The 18,831-nt window shown below is 42.6% G+C and overlaps 1 protein-coding gene across 8 annotated transcripts in view; it reads right to left on the bottom strand.

Annotated features, from left to right (window-relative positions):
• RASAL2 (RAS protein activator like 2) overlaps nt 1-18,831 on the bottom strand; it is a 187,311-nt gene that overhangs the window by 118,339 nt on the left and 50,141 nt on the right. Inside the window, exon 1 of one of the 8 annotated variants that reach the window (XM_086754062.1) lies at nt 9,081-9,675. The exons of 6 other annotated variants lie outside the window; for them this stretch is intronic. In XM_086754062.1, coding sequence (XP_086610188.1) covers nt 9,081-9,675 — 595 coding nt within the window. Of the gene's footprint in view, nt 1-3,058; nt 3,081-9,080; nt 9,676-18,831 lie in introns of those variants that run through there. One more of the 8 variants, XM_086754070.1, reaches the window with a different exon arrangement.

Here is an 18,831-nt window from a genome sequence, read left to right as displayed (position 1 = left end):
GTGCTATATAGGTATGGGGAGACCTAAGAGCTAGCCCAGCCTGCAAGCAGCATGGGCAGTGCCCAAGCAGAGACGGCTTGGTTATCAACAGCACAAGGCTGCCCATCTCATCTGCCCCAGCATGCCCAACCCCAAATTGTGCTCACCGACACCTAACACGCATGTAGGAGGGCACCAGCCTGATTTTGGACACGTGCAGGATTTGTCTCTGCAGGACCAAGATAAATAAAATTTTGCACCATCTTTTACTGACACATGTTGATTTCCTCTTCCCTTATTAACTATACACGCTGCTGTCCCACTGACTTTTCTAAGTACCAGGGCAACTAGCCCAGCCATTTCCTTGAGGTTATGTATTACCAGTAAAAGATATACAAACCTCTTAATGCCTAACCCCACAGTCACAAGGGCCTCCCCTCCCACCCTGCCAGAGTATTCAGCACGCTTCTAAGTGTCCATGCTTTCCATAAGTCTTCTAGATTAAAAGCTTTTACTGACACAGGTCATCTCTTAACACTGAGACGTTGAAGAGTCAGATCTTCACATGATAGTGACACATGCAAGTGGGGGTGGAAGTCATGGTCAGAAACCAGGAAAACCAACATCAAGACAAACAATTTAGTTCCGTTGCTGCAGATTCTGAACAATTATCCCTACCTTTCCCATTCCGTTTCAAAACTTCACCCTATTTTCCATAAGTCTCAGTATCATTTAGTACTACCCCAATAAAGGAAAAGACTGTAAATTCCAAGTATCAGTGGCTTGAACCATATTCGTTTTATCAAGCTACAGGAGGTTCGACAAGAAACCTACCACCAACCACACCGCAGCCAGGAGCCTGCCCTTGCTAAGCCACGCACGCAGCAAGCCCAGCCTGAACACGCTAGCATCTTAGCACGCTAAGCATGCAAGTCTTCAGTGTTTCATAAAGCACATGGAGGAACTGGTTATGAAGACAGGCTATTTATACAGGACACAGACAATATACTCGACCAGTCATGTAAAAAAAAAAAAAAAAAGTGTTGTTTGTGTGGTGATGACTGTAGGCAACTGAGAGCTACTCAGACCCATGTATTTACCTTCTTCCCCTCACATGCAGCTCACTCAGCGGCTCTATCTGGAGTGGTGTCGCTGACAAAGCGTCTTCTCACGAAGAAGTGTGGTCTGAGCTAGCAGGAGTGATAAGGTAGACAGAGACATGCTGCAAGAATTTAAAGTTTGGCAGATTTTTTTCGTAGTAATTTATCACAACCGCTTGCCAAAGTATCTGTGTCACTAAATGACTGTTAGGGGAAAATTGCTCTTAAGAGTGACTACATTAAAAGGACTTTTATTTTTTTTTCTATGATTTATCCATTGTAAACTCACAGACATAAGTAGAAAATCTACAGCAGCTCAGCCTAGGACGAGTGAGATGCAGCTAGAAGTCTGACCGTACCACCATCACAGGAGTATGCAATAATCTCAGAAGACCTTAAGGTTTTACTCAGGAGTAGTCAAAGTATGTGATGCAAGAAAGCGTTTAGTTCCTATAAAACAGGCAAAAGCAGCTAAAGGCAGACATAAAATGAATAAGCAGGTCTGCTTACAAGTTACCATTGGACTTGGCAGTGTACTTTCTTGCATTTCACTCTTCAGAAAGAGGGATTTGTCTGTGGCGAGAGAAAGGAGGATGAGGAGAATCAGGGAGCTTTGCAAAGTAAAGAAATATCAAGAACTGGAATTCAAACCTCACACAAAGACAAGAAACTATTAAACCAACACATAACTCTGATTCCCTAGGTCTCAAACCTACCGACAGCATCAATAGCTATGTGGTGACAGCTGAGAAATACATGCAGTCGAGCTGGAAAAGTATGTTTGCTCACCGCCTGTTCTCACACGCCACTGTGAGAGATCTGATAATCTGAGATATCTGATAATCTCAGATAATCTGATTATCTGAGCCAGATAATCTGGCTCCTCTCTGCATCAGTTTTCAGAGAAGTGGTTTTTGAGAAGGACGCTCCTATACCAAGTGCACACATTAGAAAGACCAGCATACACCTCACAAGGAATAAAGAAAGAGAATGCCTGCTCTCTAAAACATGAGCCTCTTTGGGAAACTAGCTATTTCAGTAATTTTTTTTTTCACCTTCTCTGTACAAAATGTTTTTAACTTATCTTGAACAAGCGGTCCCTGAACTTGTAAAAAGCTCTCTCGCCCACAGAAGACCACATGTCTAGCTTTGGCTTTCCTCGTACTAAGAACAAAACCACTCAGGGGACAGTTGGTTTCAGTGCTAACATGTCAAGAGTTTCATGCATTAGCCTGTTGTTTACATAAGCAGCTTCCTTTAAACAAGTGATGTTTTACAGGATTATGAAGTATTTATTTCAGAAGAGTCTAAAGAGTCTCTTGAGTAACTACCACAGAGGAAGTATCACCACAGAAAGCATAAGGCTAAATGATAATGCAACTTAATTAGTTAAAGCAAGTGATCAAGTAACTCTGTAGCAGAGCAGTAGTATAAATAAGGCCACAGAGATAATCCTGTGTGTGTTTGTTTACTTCTAAAATGCCATTGCTTTGAGTCCTAATTCACATACTGTTAGCATTACAAATCTACACGATTCATTATTTGGAAAAAAACAAAGACCTAAAAACCAAATACTTTCCTTTAGGTTTGTTATTTTAAGGAAAAAAGGGTCAATGTGCCTAGGAAGTGCTTGTTGTGTAAGCATGCAAACAATTTTCATTTCGCGCCAAGTTCCATTACAGGCACCATTTGTGGAAATGCAAACCAGAGAGCTTTGCCTGAAAAAAAATTTACCATGGCAGGACTTACTGTCTTGCTACAGGCTCTAAATATACACATCTACAAGAGTTAAGGTTCCCATTTCCAGTGTCGAATAAGCTTATCAGGGACTGAGTCTTCCAGGACAGCTGAGCCACTGCATACAGTTCCCCTTTCTGCACGCTCCAACAGCTGTGCTTTAGGTCTATCTTTAACAAGAACACAGAATTCTGAGAAAAGTCACAGTTTCTTTCATATCTCCTAAGCCTGGGCTCGCTTACCCTTCATGGGAGACAGCAAGGACCAGCTGCCCTCCTGGGCTGCAGGGTAGGTCCTGACACGCTTGCAGGCACCCGCTAGACCATGAGCATCTCCCGCTGCCACCCGGGGATCCTGCCCCGTTGGGTCTCGCAGTTGAAGTTTCTCTTTCTGGGGACTCAACAGTTGAAACGTGAAGCTTTGCCAAAGACTCCAAATCCAATTGCTCCAGACATAGGTCCTACTCTGGAAAGCAAAGACTGTTTTTCCTCCTCCAGCCACTTCCTTCTGACCTTGCCTGGCCTGTTATGAAAGGAAAAGCTCTCACCAAAACCCCAGATTTCTACTTCACCGGGAGCCCTTTCTCCTCATCCCCAAATTTTTACTCTTTGGCTAATTCTAAGAAAGCGGAATCTCTTTAAATCCCTACCTCCCTGCAAAGAAAATACAGGAGATGAGACATCACTGGGACACAACTACCCTCTCCTTAGATAATTCCCACGCAATAATTTCTCATGATCAAAGTATCACAGATAATATTCTTGCCAGCATCAGCTGTCAGCCACCTCTGTGCAAGCAGCACAAAGTACAACGTCCCAACAGTCCCACAGACACAGACCACAAAACCAACAAAAAGCAACCTGGAATGCAAGACTCTGCCATTCACTCGCCATGATTTCATGAGTCAGAAAATAGCTCTTACAAATATAAATGTCCTCATTCATCCCACTGGATGCTAATTTTTTGATTCAGACAAAACGGTTCGGTGATTAAAAAAATTAAAAATCAACAGTCAATGCTGAAATGAGCACAGCTACCTGCTTAGCGACACCATTTGTTAAGTGTAATTAACAGCAGATAAGCATAATTTTATTAGCTTCAGATATTATGGCTAATTATTTTGTGTTGCATTCATAAACATTCAGCTGAATAGCATCAGTCTGTTACCCACACTGAATGCCTCAACGCCTGCGGTGAACAAGGCATGGCTCACCAACAAAAGCAGCTGCCTGGGGGAGCAAGGTGGCAGTGCAGGGGGGTGTTTTAAGTGATACTCAAAGCTGTCAAATGCCAGAAACGTTCCCTGTGCATCCCTATCCCTCTGCAATTCCCAACATACCATGTAACACAGTATTTACTATCACAAAGCCACACTGCAGTTTATAAAAGACAGACTGATACTGGACTGCAACGCGTCATTTCCATGGTGTAACTCTACAAAAACTAGTCACTTAAATGCAACGCAGGGATTAGGTACAAGTAGTTATCTTGAATATGCTGTGATAATTCAAGTTTTAACATTAAGACTTCACCTTGCAGCGACACACAGGGCATCACAGTAGAAGGTGAATTGACATTTGCACAGCACTTAAATAAACACATGAATTACAGAATAAGATCAATCGTGTGAAAGTTCCCTAATAAAAACCCCACCGAAAATAAACTACTTAAGAGCAAAAGAGATTTGGGGGTGGAGGAACATGAGTCAGTAGAAGGACTTCTAAAAGGAGAAAGCGGTTTTAAAAACATGAAAACAGAAAAGCTGCTCCAATGAGTAATAAATACTAAATTCCCATCTCAGACAGGAAGGGTTTTGTATTTTGAGAATCGCTGAAAGAAACCGAATGTGGAACTGCCTCAGCTTTAATCTGAGCTATAAATGTGAAAATACAGATCTCTAAAACTTTATATGGAAACATAAAAGAAACAGAATGTAATGAATCTAGATTGTAAAGATTAAAAAGAGCATAGAGTTTGAATAACTTTAGTGAACTATAGAAAAACAAAAAATCAATTCCAGAAAAGCAAGAACATAAAATATTCTCTGTCACTTTAGGGACAAAAAAAAACCTCCAAAAAGTCTATAAAGCAAATTAAAGCATGAAATCAAAACTAAAAGACTGAAGAAACACATCTTTATCCAGGTGAAGAAAGAGAAGGAAATAATCCTGAAGAAGTGTCTTTATACAGACTGTAACAAGAGAGCAACTGTGAAAGCTAAATGCACGCTAAATAAATCAGTGTTTACCCTCTCCCCCACCAAATCACAACAGAGATACCCAGGGAAGATAGAGGCAATTGATTCTACTGAAGAACTATTTTGTCATCAATCTACAATTAAACTCGCACTGCCCTGAGATCCAGATAAGAACAAACATTGAAATAAACGTTAGCGGAGAACTCTCTCGCAAACCCATTCTCAACAGTGTTAAAGGGTCACTGGTAACTCAGAAATAATAAAAAAGGTGCAGCAGCTCACCTACAGCCTTGCATCCCAGGCTTTGTCTGCAGAGCTCCTTCCTTATCTTGTTTCTACCAAAATCATGGTATGTTCACAATCAACAAGTTTATCAGAATGACACTTCTTCCTCAAGCTGACACCTTCACTAGAAATTAAAATGTTCTTAAATTTGTTAAGTTATAAACAATAACTTAAGACTGCGTGTAAATCCTTTTACCCCCGGGTAATGCTGGTGCAAAATGCCTGGCTCTAGAAGGGGTCAGAAGTCAGCACACGTGCACCAAAAGCACTTCACTTAACACACCCAAGCCCAGCCCAGGCTTCTCCTGGGAAGACCCTTGCAGCACACTGGGAAAGGGCTCTGCTCTTTCCACCCACCGTCCGCTCCATCTGCCCTCCTCCTCCCAAAACCCAGGTGGCAGCGTGCTGCAGAAGGCACGCTACACGCTTCGGGGAGCCTCTGCGTCTCGCCAAAGCTCTGCCCAGCGCCGACGGAGGCAGCTCTCCGGAGCGTCAGCATCCTTTCATTACCGAAGAGGACGAGTAGGGATTTCTACAGCCAAGAATCGATGAAGCAGTGTCTGAACATGCTTCCTAGACTGTGAGACCAGCTGGAAAATATTCACCCAGATTTTTTTTTTTCCCCTTTCTTTTTAAATCCCACTTCCCTCTTCAAGTTGCCAAAAAACCAACTGATCCTCTTTTGGGAGGTAACCATTTCTTGAAGATGGGAACTGCTCTCCCCTAGGCTTACAAGGATCAGTAGCAAACTCCACTAATCGCTCCACAAACCCATGCAGATGACCAGGCCTTTCCAATTCTGGTGCAGAAATGAAGCAAAATACAAGAGAGCAGGCAAGTATTGGAAGGAAGATAATATTTTTAAAAGTTGTTAATCTGCAAATATTTCAGAGGAAAGTGGAAATCCTTTTAATGGAGTGGGCTTGTGGAAGTAGAGGGCTTGGGTCCCTGGACAGAAGAGAGACAGCAAGTGTGCCTCCAGGTTCTCTTGGTTGAACCCCAAAGCACGCCTCTCCCACTGTGTATTTAACAACACAGAAAAGGTCCTCTTGGGTTTGGGTCATAGTGACAAGAATTTCTGTCCAAACAGACCTTTCCTGGGAGACTTTTGATTGAGCTTTTCCAAGTTAAACTGTTTGCATACTTTGGAGAAACCTCACGGCTCACACCATCTCTTAGCTCGTAAAGTGCCTGAGCACTTTTGCCACAGACTTCAGTTGTTTGACGATTCCCAAATTCTGCCTCTCTTGGAGAGGAAAACAGAATCCATTTTCTTCGTTTTTTTCCTTGAACAGTACACAGGACCGGACTTTAGGCATGGGAATATATGTTCTGCTCGTCCAAGCACCAAAGCTGCCATTGGACAATTTGGTGACCCCCGCACGGAACTAAACTCATGTGGTATTCGGAAGGAGAAAAGAAGACTCGATCACTTCTGAGCATCTAGACTGTGGATGAAGAACACAACAGACTAGGCACATTTCTCTCTCCCTTTTGTTTCCAAATTACCTCCCTCAGACCTGAGATCTAGGCCCCAGGAGCTCACCAGTTTTGCCACCGTTTTATCAGGTCTCAGCCCACAGTACTGCGCGGGGCACGAGACTCTAGCCAGCAGCTCCAGCTAACTCTGGCAAGAGCAGCTCCTCTTTAAGGAAAAATAAAACCAGTGGTAAGCAATCAGTTGTCCTATGGCTACACATCCCACACAACAGCACATCTTACAGGGTGAACTGGTTCTCTTAAACCTAAGCTGTTGTCTGCTTGAAGATCAGAGGCTGAACCTTTGAGAAGGCAAAGGCTGAAAAGAAACTCCACAGAGGGGGCCATCCCACCAAAAGCCCTGCGGTCCTGCGATAGCAGCCCAAGCAGGACCTGGGTGTTTTAGGTGACCCTGTGGGTGACTGTATCAACCTTATTTTCCCAAACACCTTCCCACCTGCGACTTCTTCCCTCGAGAGAGTTTGACTTTTAATCCAGAGGCCCATTGTTTTTCTCTCAGTTCCTGAACTGCGACTCTCTTCGCAAAATCAGTTTTGGCAGGCACAGACAGAGAGGTTTGTCCAATCCCACAGAGCCAAAAGGCTCTGTCGTCGTCCCGTAACTGACATGAAGTATTTACCAAGTGGTGGCTTCTCACAAATAATCCTTTTCCTCTGTCTACTTTTCACGCTACTAAAAACAAAGCATCCCAATAACCTGGTCAACTGAGAATACTATTGAACTATGAGAGAACCAGTGGGTATCAAAGCACGCCAGAACTGGGGAAAAAGAGGAACTGCAGCATTCTCTGCTCTTCATATGCTGTGAGATTTTGATGCAAAATGCTTCTATTGCATAGTATACCTTCCCAATATAGCTTGCTGACGTATACTGGTGGGTGGAAGAGGCCAAACAGAAAACCTGTCCTAAGTAGCCTGCAACAGGGACTCAGTCTCACCAACCGTGGGAGCCCGCAGTAGAAATCTTTAGTTCTAATGTGCATGACTAGAGAGGGGAGGAAAAAACCAAGCCAACAACCTCTTAACAAGAAGACTTCAATAGGGAAAAAAAAATGTAGTTCTATTACTACCTTTTTTTATTTTTTTCCCCCACGTATTTAACGCAATTTAAAAAGCATCATCAAGCCAAATTCCAATTGAGAAAGGTCTTGGAGAAACACAAATCCGTGACTGTACATAACTAGGTTTGAACAGATGTAGTCCCTTCTTTGTTACTTCTTTTTGGCCATTTTTTTTTGTTTTAAAGCAATGTGACTGCTTCCAGTAGCAAACGTGCCCCTGTAAGGGACATTCCACCGTGACCAAAAGACTGAATACGAATACCCCTGTAGACAAAGTATATTCTTCTTTCACTGCTACTACTAAACTGAATTTTTTGGAATACTGATGACTTGTCCAGCAGTCTCAACTGGATCCAGATGTTATCAGGCTTTTAACACAATAATCTGGAGGCCTCTGGAAAAGTCTGGAGGTTTTGGGGAGAAGGAAGGTTTAGTTTTGCTTTTATTTTCTATTTTTATTTTTTTTGTGTGTGTGTTTTTCAAAGGATCAGTTACTTGGTTCTGCCTGGGCAGAAAGTTACAGGAAAGACCGAAAGAACAGAAGGCAAGTTTCTCCCCTTCCCTCCTACTTTTTTTTTTTTTTTTTTTCCTGCTTTATGAGCATTGTTCTCAGCAGGGCAGATTTAAGCGAAATCTCAGACTGGCATCCTGCTGACATCAATCCCAGCTGGCTGAACCTTTGCAACACTGCTGTCCTTGGCACCTACCAGCAAGCAGACATCAATTTAGCTGGTTGATTACAAAATGGTGAATCTGGTAAGAGGAACTAGATCCGTTCCACTATCTTGAACACTGTTTAGAAGACAGCTTAATTTCTCTCTCTCCCCAGTATTTCATGTACAGTAGCAGGCTTATTATCTCAGTCGGGGCACTACAATGCTGCAGAGGCTACCATGCTTGGAGGACTACATGCACGATGCACGCAGGGTGCATTTGAGAGAGAAATGCTGCTGCTTCCACCAGATGATGCTTGTTTTAAAGTGACCTCCGAGTTTCTAAGCACACAGCAAAACAACTCCCACCACTTCCTTATCAGGAAAGGCCCTTTTTCAGTTGTCTTTTAAAAATTAAGATAGACTATCTATCAGAGAGTTGCCAATGTGATGTTAACAAAACTAAGTGAAAAACCAATTTAAACAACTACTGTACGTCTCGAAGAATGTCTCACTATACTCACCTGCTACACAAACAGAAGTAGAACAAAACAAAATGAGTTCATTACCTGCACTCAAATCAATTTGATTATCATCTGTCTTCTCTTCATTTACTGATTCACTGCCAGGCTCTCCTTTTCGACTCATTATCTTTGAAAAGCCACTTGAGAGAGAGGAGAAAATACCACGGAGGAAATAGCCCTGCTGTTCAGAGTCCACCGAATGCACAGCTTGCAGAAGTGGCTTTGCAGTCCTGGTTCCAACATGTGGCACGGGTTCAGACAGAGATCGGTTGAAGGGAACTCGAAACGGTCTAGTCCTTGCCTGGAAAAGCATCTCCGTTGGGTCTTTGTGGAGATCATCAGCACTGGTAGCATCCATGCTCGCAGAACTTTTGGCAAGATTTGGGTCATTGCATTCCCCTTTCAGGCTGCACAAACCCTCTCTTCTGCTTATCCTCCAGGGAAGCCAAGGATGTGTCTGCCACCTGTATGCTCCGAGAGGTTTCTCTGGGTCAGAACTCATTTGTTTATTCATCTTCTTGCTTTTCATTTGGTGATACCAATGGTAGTCCTTCAAGGCAGCAGTGCCAGCATCCTGTTCCGACAATGATCTTCTAAAGGTCCTGGGAGAGAGGCTATAGTGCTTTTTGAAGGCACTCATTTTCCAGCCCTTGAATTTCAGTTCTTAACTTACATTCCTTGTCGCTTAAGAATCATAGAGCTGTAGTTCCTCACTCACCATTTTAACGCCCCAGTCATTTTATTCACGGCTGTGACTACAAGACAGCAGAGGTTCTTCCTGAGGAGCTTGAGCATCGATCCCCAAAGCAGGTATTTCTACATCTCAGGAAGAAGGATGTGCCCTCACCTACGGCAAGCCGACTTCTAACGGCACATGAAGCCTCGCTAAGCTTGCTGCTGCTTCCTGCGCTGTCACATTTCTGCACCAAGCCTTCAGGAAATGACTAAAAGAGCCCAGCTATGAAAACCCACAGTGGTGCTCTGCGCCAATCACACTTCACTTTTTTCAGTCTACATTAAAGATTTGGTTAAAAAAAAAAAAAAAAAAAAAGCTAAAGTACTTCACTCGAGTCACAGCAAAGTCTCAGAAAAGCATAAAAAAATTGCAACATTCAACTGGAAGTCATGCACATTATGTGTTTAAGTTGTAAAGTACATAAAACAGAGACAGTAATATACAAAATAAAGACAACTTCTAGAGTTTATATTTACCACAGGTATGTCGTGTCACTTAAGAATACCTCCATGTTGCCTTTTAGAGAGAGGTAAAACAGGCAGATTCATCAGAAATGAGCACTGGAAGCCCCAGAGAGGAAGGAAAGGGGGAGAATGGAGTAAGGAGAAGAAATGCTGCAATTTAATGTAGTGAGAGTGTAAATACACTGAAGGGAAATAAGTAAAGGGGAGGAGAAAAGGGACAGAGAGGGTGGGTGGGATTTCAGCAAACACAAACCAAAGCAAAGGGAAGGGTTTGAGGCACGATTCTCTGGCCAACAGAACAGGACAGCAGGCAGATTTTCCTTTTTTATCACTCCCCTCCTTTTTCTTAAACAACAGAATAGGGCTTTACTTCTATAAATCTAGTCGGAATAAATGAGATGGAAAAAATAGTCCTATCTGTTTTACCAAGAGGAAAAAAAAAAACCCTTGCCTTCTCTACAATTTAAGAAACAGCTGACTATTTTAAAATCTCATAAAGAAAATATCCGCTGGTGAACTCGGATCATGCTTGCCAAGTTTTAGACCAGAACACTTAAATCTCAAGTCTACCCAAATCCCTGAAAATAGGGGGTTTATAATGGAAACGCTGACAGACCCTTGGCAATCAAGTGACAACGAAAACTACTTCTCTGGTTAAATAAAATGATAATCTGGTCTGGCAGCCCAACAAAGCTTAACTGACCCACTGTGGGACCTCGCCTTTAAGCCAGGCTGCATTCATCAGCCACGTACATTCCTGAGAGTGCAGATATAAAACTTCCTTACTTACATGCGTATATGGAAAGGGGTATCACTGCTCCCTCAAACAGGGATGGAGTTACCCGGACCTCCATCGCATCAATAAATTATTTCTCTATTCAGCAGCAAGTCACATTTTTCAATTAGAAGCCACAAAAGCAACTTTCTAAAATCACCACGTTTAAAAGTCACAACAAATCACCTCTGAAACAAGAGCTGCTCAGACACTGCAATGCAAATTCTGCCTCAAAAACGATGATGCTGACTCTTGTGCTCTGTAGGAAGTCAGGCTGCTCAGAGCAGGAGTCTTAAATGACAAGACGTATCTAAACAAGAACTCTGCGATAATTTCTATCCACAGCAATGATCTCTGAAGGAAGTACAAGGAGCAGTAAATATGTTCTGACCAGCCCACCTGGTCCCATGGACTTGCATGGGTTGAGTTCTTGTAAGTAATTCCTGACCTGAGCCTTATTCACTGCTCGTAGTTTTTCTCCTCCTTGATCCCTTTCACCAAGCACAGAGGCCTGGGTGTCCTTGTTTCTGAAGGCTGAGGCAAACACAGCATTGAGGGCCCCAATTTTACTGGGTCTGCTCTTACTGGATCACCCAACCCTTTCAGCAACGGGTCCTCCCTTTCTTTGTTGAGCCTTTTACTACCAATGTGGCAGCAGCGCTCTGAACAAATGCTTTGAATTAGCCAGTCTGGTAAAGCAGGCTTTGTGGAACTTCAGAAATAAGTATGAATAAATACAACAGATGACGATGTGGTTCACTCTAATGGCACAAGCCATAATCACCAGAGAAAACTGAGAATGTGAGGTAGGTTTCTGGTCATGGTCAGCTCTGCAAGCCTTGCTTGTACAAGTTTCCACTAGCATCTCTACATCTACTTTTGGTTTGGGAGCAGAGAAGGGCAGGAGAGGACAGAAAACAGAGACAGACAGCTGAAGTCCTCCTGGGATGTGCTTGCTGTAGATTTCTAGCACGCTTTCTAACTCCTTTGAAATATAACGACCAAGCTGAGCACTCATACAAACCACATTTTGAAAGCACTGACCTACCCTATCAGAGGACCCAGTATGACAACAGGAACGACCCAACTCAGATGATATGACACCAGCTGCGTCAACATTCTACTGAAGCAGGGATTTAGCACAACAGCACTCTGGACCAAATGAATCTTTAGGCGAGACACTGCTCTTTGCACAAGGACAGAGATGACCACCAGGACTGCTCTCATCTGAAGTTCTCTTTTCCATTGCTATCCCGTGGACATCTGACTATACGGAAAGACCGTTTCATCTCCTTCCCAGTACAGCTTGCGTTACATCAGTCACTGGCTTCCACAGACCACCCATTTCAGCAAGGGAACGCACAGAAAGATTAACCATGTATCACGTTACAGCATCAAGCAACGTGAAAAACCAGTTACGGGTTAACTTCTACTTTAAAATATTTGTATTGGTGTGGCCAGGGTTTGGACCACAGCTTTGTGCAGAACTAACAGCACAGAAAAAGACAGGCTTCAATAAGCACTCAATATGAAGCCCAGGAACACTGAAGTCACAGTTTAGTTTAAGTTTAAATAATCTTTGATTATTCAATCAATTCAGTCTTTTGATTTCACTTTGGATTTCATGTTACCATTGCTCAGATAAATGCCATTTATGATCAAAGAAAACTGTTATCCAGTTGCCTTCACTTAGCTGGGATTTCAGTGTACTGTACAGGGGTAAAATGGTCCTTCTCAGTGTGCTTCTAAAAATGGCATAGAAGGCTTGCGTGTTTATTGACATAAAATCACTGATACAGAAGTTTGCTTAGTCTACAAATAAGACAACTGCTAGCTCAAAAACTTTAGCCTGGGCTTGGAGTCAAACTGGACTCTCTCCTTATACAGATCATCAGCATGATGATGCCCAAACAAACCCTTCGTCTGTACTAATCCAGCGCTGCAAGAAAGGAATTCATGTTGCAGAACTTTCTCCCTGATCCACAGCCCAGTTACTCATGTGGAAGCCCAAGTCCTTTCAGAGCAGCAGTTTATCTTGGGAAGCATTTACCGGGTCTCACCATCATAAAGAAATCAACAGCAGTGACTGCTCACACATCGGTTACGCGAGATCCCTCACCAAGCAGAGCCACCCACTCAGCTGTCAGCAGGTAAAATAATTTCAGCAGAAGGAAGGAGCTTGTCAATTCACTTGAGAAAACCTGGAATATTTTCAGTTATACCTCTTGTTCTTAACACCCACTGCATAAAAATGTGATCCTCAGCTAGCAAATTTTCCTCAGTCTAAGTTTTCATTGGTAATGTTTGCAGTTCATTGTGCCAAATCATTCATTTAGCTGTTTCAGAAAATTACTATTTTCTTCGTAACAATCCAATCATTTAATCATCTGATTTGACATGTTTAACAGCACATATTTCACTACTTCTAGATATTTAAGTAATTTATGCACAAAATGCAGATTTGCTACATTGGAATATAACTGTATTTCAATTGTAGGAGTATAGTGGGAAAACGATCTTTCTTAATTTTATAACATCTCACAGAAAATGTACACAAGCAGTATTACATTTCCACTGAGCATATGAAGATACTTCATTGGCAACAGCCTCCTGCGTGGGCAGTCTGCTCTCCACCATTCAGCTTTCCAAAAAAACTACCCACCTCTGCTGCATGAAGCTTCAGAAATTCCTCAGAGTATCTGTTGTTTAATAAATACTACCAGTCAATTAAAAAAAAAAAAAAAAAAGTAACACCACAAAAAACCCCAAATGCATCATTGCCAAGCAGCTGGAGGGAGAATCTGTCTCTGATCATAAAAATTCATGTTTAATGCTTGCTCCCTCCCTGAAAGCTGTCTAGTGCTTGAGCAAAGGCACTACAACATATGAAATTTTAGTTAATCTTTAGCATCGTTTATATTGAGAAAAAGTTGAATTTAAACCTCTCACGACTGAACTACTCCTTTTTAAATTAGTTTTGGACCAAGCACAACCGTAGCAACTTATCATTTTTTAAAACATTTGCCAAGACATGAAGGTGGAGGGGAGAAAGAGAAGAGAGTTTTAAAAAAAAAAAAAATTCAAAAAAACGAAAAACCCCCAAACCCCACACAACTACGAAAAACCAGGACAAACCCTGAACATTTATTCACCACACTTGGATTTTCAATCAAGTCCTCTCTTCTGTATCACGAAGACAGTAGGTTAACAAAACACCACTTCTGAGAAGTACCCAGAGCAAGTCCCAAACTACCAAGCATCAAGTGAGTTCTTCAATACGCAGAAAAGTGAAACAAATTGCACCCTCCATCTTCCCCAGACAAACCAGAAGGGATGCAGTCAGGTCGGGATCCTCGATTTTGCAGTCTAACTCCTCTTTGCTCTTTTCCCCTTCAAAACTATTCCAGTTTGTTCCAATGCTCACTGCATTGGAACAGTTCATGGAGGAGTAATCAATATATAAAGCAGAAACCATCACAAAAGTCTTCCAACTGACCCAACTTGACATGCAGCTAAACAGCACAGAAGATGAAAGATTTTTCCTTCCCTTTAAATTAGAGACTTTTCAAAATATTAAGTTTTGTTTATGCAAGGCTCAGTAATTAATGACCTAACATCCCCTTCCCATCTCCTATCACCAAGATGCATCTGTTTCCCCCTGCAACACTTCCTGCAGGTGGATATCGCTTCTCCTCGCCTCAGCGCAGGCTCGTGCACCTGACTTACTTGACCGCTTAATATTTAGTGCCTAAAGTTATGCAGAGGAGAGATGAAATAGCACCTTAAAAAACGCTGCATTTGGGATCAGAGTGACTGGAAGAGCAAGGTTTGCTGGAGTTTCGAATCGGCATGGCTGGAACACAGATGACTTACCAAACCCAGATTAGAGTTCCTGAGAGCAGAACTGTCCCGTGTTTATCTGACTGGCTTTGAGCTGGCCACCGCGTATCAGTGCCCACACAGAAAGCTCACCTGTCCCAGATAAATCAATAAGGTATGCCATTTTCGCTATCACTATGCTGAGAATGAAATACATCTATGAAGAAGCTAAATGGTGGTATCAGCACATTTAAATGCCAGAGAGCATCTCACTTTCCTGATGTGAAACTTCTGCTCCAAGGCATGCTGTAACTGCTGTACCGCCATCGCCTTGCATTTCCAAGCCCTTTACCTTCCCCTGTAGCCAAAGCTGCAGCGCTGCAGACTGACGCAGCTCTGCATTAGCGGTCGTCTAGTTTCTGAAGGCAGAAAAACTCTTCAAGATTTCTGCCCTCTAATTCTGTAGCAAAACTTCTCCTATAATTTCTCTGCTGACACGAACTCCTCAATTGAAAGTCTGCTGGCTTCATTTTTCCATGCTGCTGCCGTGATCTGCATGAGAAGCTGCTACAGCCCTGTCAACTGAGCAGAGCAGAGAGAGATAATATAAATTTATGAGATGCTGAGTTTTGGATGGATGCCAGGAAAAGTTAGCAAGAAAATCCCATTTCAATACATTGCGAATAAACCTGTAGCACAGCGACGCCAGATTTTAATTTCACTAGCAATCTTTTGTTGTTGTTGTTGATGACAAAACACAGCTCATGCCAAGTTTCAAGGCCCATAAAGATGTACATTTAAAAGCTAGCCAAGCGCGCACGGCGGCTGAGCGAGCCCACACGCAGCTGCGAGCAACGCCACCCTGAGCCAGTCAAATATTTTAGCAACATGCACTGGTGCAAATAAACAAATGTATAACCTGAAGGTAAACACTCTGGCAACTACTTTGTAGCATGGAAAGTTGTAACAGTAAAAAGACGCGTCTGTAGTGAGCAGTGGCACTTGCCTCAGAAATTTGTAGAGATTACAGGTTTCTGCAAGGCAGGCAAGAGCTCAGCCCCGACCTGCGACAGAGCTGCTCCGGCAGGTCCGGCTCCTCTGTGGGCTTAGCACCCTGCCGAGCTGTCAAGCCACCAACACATATGGGGGGCTCAAGCTGGGAGGAAACCCTCTGGCGCCACAGATGATCAGCTTCAGCCCCTGAAGAAAAACAAGTGCACTGACCTACCTCACCAATAACTTATGCAAGATGGTCCTTTGAATATATAAATAAAAAAGTGCTTATCCCCAGTCTGACATCCATTTCTTCGTGATTACAGATTAGGCTTGGTACCATCTGAAATATCATACGCAAGCTACTGATTCAGGTTTTTAGGTAAAATTACCTTTCCATCTCCCCACTCCTATTCCAACTGAAGTGTTCTTGATTTTTGTGGAGAGAGGTTAAAAAAACCCGAACAAAACAACAACAACAAAAAAAACCAACAAAAAACCCAAACCATTATTCCTGCAATCTTAAAGCAGGGTTTTACCGACAGAACACAGCATTGCTAGATGTGATCCCTGTATGCAAACCAACTGCAACTTAAACGTTACTAAGAGAGGAAAACTAGTCATAGTATATAGGGATGGTAATTATGCCCAAATAGCAGGTGTATATACTCAAACTGTCCACTCTTTATTTTTATGTAACTGTAAAGAAGTGTATCATTAGTGCAGATTATTGTAAAAATAAGACCTATCAGCACTAGTGTCCACCAAGGACATTACGAATTGGGTTTATAATTTCATTCTATACATTCTTCAAAAATTAACTGCTCTAACTCTGGTCTTATTTTGTCCTGCAGTGAATAAACTACCTTTATTTCAAGCAGCTCCTTCACACAACACTAGCTTTGTAAATACATTTTAAAACACAGCTTATCAAACACTGGAAGTCCTGCAGTAAAGCCAACTGGCAGCAAAAGATAACCGCCAACTAACTGAAACAGTCTCCAATATCATTGTATGTCAGTGTGCTATTACAATATAAATAAGGACGAAATTTCAGCAACATCCATTATTATAATTCTTCCATTTACCATATATACACCACAAATCTTTAACGGAAATGCTCTGTCTCCTGTCATGGCTCCTACCTCACATTGGTGTTAAGTAGCAAGACTGCTGTAGCTTGGGTGGGAAGATGGGCAGCAACAAGACATCAGCAGAGATGTTTTTCCAATGTCCTGCGCCAACACGTACCCGTTCTGGAGTCAGTTCACTGCTAGACAATGCAACAGGCAGCGTTAGGGGTTTCCATGGCCAAACCAGCAAGACTTTTAAAAAGCCCAGTCAGTAACAAGAAAGCGAATGATCAGCTCACACAAACTGAAACATATTCGTGCAGCATTTAACACCCAAGATGCCTGACACCTACGGAATTGGTGCATGAACTGAAGGAACATGACCAAACTTAATTTTTGCAATCACCAAAGACACACTTGAGATTCTGGTTAGTTTTACATCCAGTCTGCACAGGGGTTCAAGACAGCTGTGATATCCAGCGGTTTTTCTGCCTGCTGGACTGGACTACAAGCAGCAATGGTTCGAGAACCTGCATTCGTGACAGCATTAAAGCGTTAGCCACAGAGATGGGCGCTGAGAGCTGGCACACAAGCAACCAGGAGGAACAATTTACAAATCCAGAATTATTTTAGGTTTTGAATTTAGGCAGGGAAATTCCTTGAGTTGTATGAGAACTAGCCTAACACGCCCCACCTCATAGCCCATCCAGAACGTTGTATTAATATTAGCAAATTAAAGCACAACAACTGACAATAAATCAGTGGTGACCAGTTTAATATTAAACCTCCATCTAAAGAGAGAAATGGATCACAGGCAGGAAAAATGAAAACATGTCAGTATCTCATAAAGCCAAAAGTTTGGAATTAAAACATTTAATACCAGCTTGGGAAGAGGGTCTGTGTAAATTCCAGTTGCTGTAGCACTAACTATTACACACCACATGAAGAAAGAAGTAAAAGAAGCAACCACAAGGGAAGGAAAAAGAGGACAGGAAAAAGAGGAGCTATTAAATTTAAATGACCTTCCAACCAGAAGAGTTCTTTCTCCACAGGTTGTCTGTCAGGAAGAGTCTTGAACCAGTGCAAAAGCCAGAAGACAGGGACAGTGATGAAGTGCTGAGACGAAGACGTCCCTTCTGCCAGGCAGCCTGAGCCAGCTGCACGCCCAGCACCAGGGCCGGAGGAGACTTCACAGCTGGCAACACCACGCAGAGCCAAACGATGAAGCAAGGTCACCTGCGGGCGCTGAAACAGGACAAGACTGGGGAAAAGAAAGGAGCACATCCTCTTTGACTAAATCTGTGTTTGTAATTTAAAGAACAACTAAAGATGTCCAGTACAGGACACTGCTTGCAATAACACCGTGTGATCTGAGAGGTGAACCTGTACGTCCTAACATCGAGCCTGAACTGTGCATTTAAATGAAATTTCTTAAAAGTTCATATTAAAACATGTCTGATGGTAATGTGTACAAAAGAGGCTCTCCCTAAAAGAGCAAGATATAGAATAATTTCAACCTTTGAAGAGAGAGGACAGAGGGAAGGAACAGAATTTCTCTTTCAGTGACTATTTAGGGAACAAATTTGTGACACGGGCACACACCTCCTCACTACAGAACAACAACAAAGAACCGTACATAAAGATTTGCACAAAGCACGAGTCTCCAGCCATTAAAACTGCCCTTCTGAGGACTGCTGCCTGTGTGTGAGCTGGGCAGAGAGGCCAAAGCTCTGTCCTCAAACGGCGCTCAGCAGCGAGCCGTGCCCACGACACAAGCACTTCATTTCTTTTGTGTCTTTTCATTCATTATTACTGTACCAGAAACTACTTCTCTTTCAAGTTCCAAAATGACTTTGTTTCATTAGGTGCAAACGCTGGATTACCAGATGGCAAAACCGCCTGTTCCTAGTGCCAATCCTTTCCAAACGGAGCGTGC

Source organism: Chlamydotis macqueenii, chromosome 8 (genome assembly GCF_036417535.1).
Source record: "Chlamydotis macqueenii isolate bChlMac1 chromosome 8, bChlMac1.mat, whole genome shotgun sequence".
NCBI lineage: Eukaryota > Metazoa > Chordata > Aves > Otidiformes > Otididae > Chlamydotis > Chlamydotis macqueenii.
Note: the sequence above shows the minus strand (reverse complement) of the source record. Positions and strands in the feature narration are given on the sequence as shown.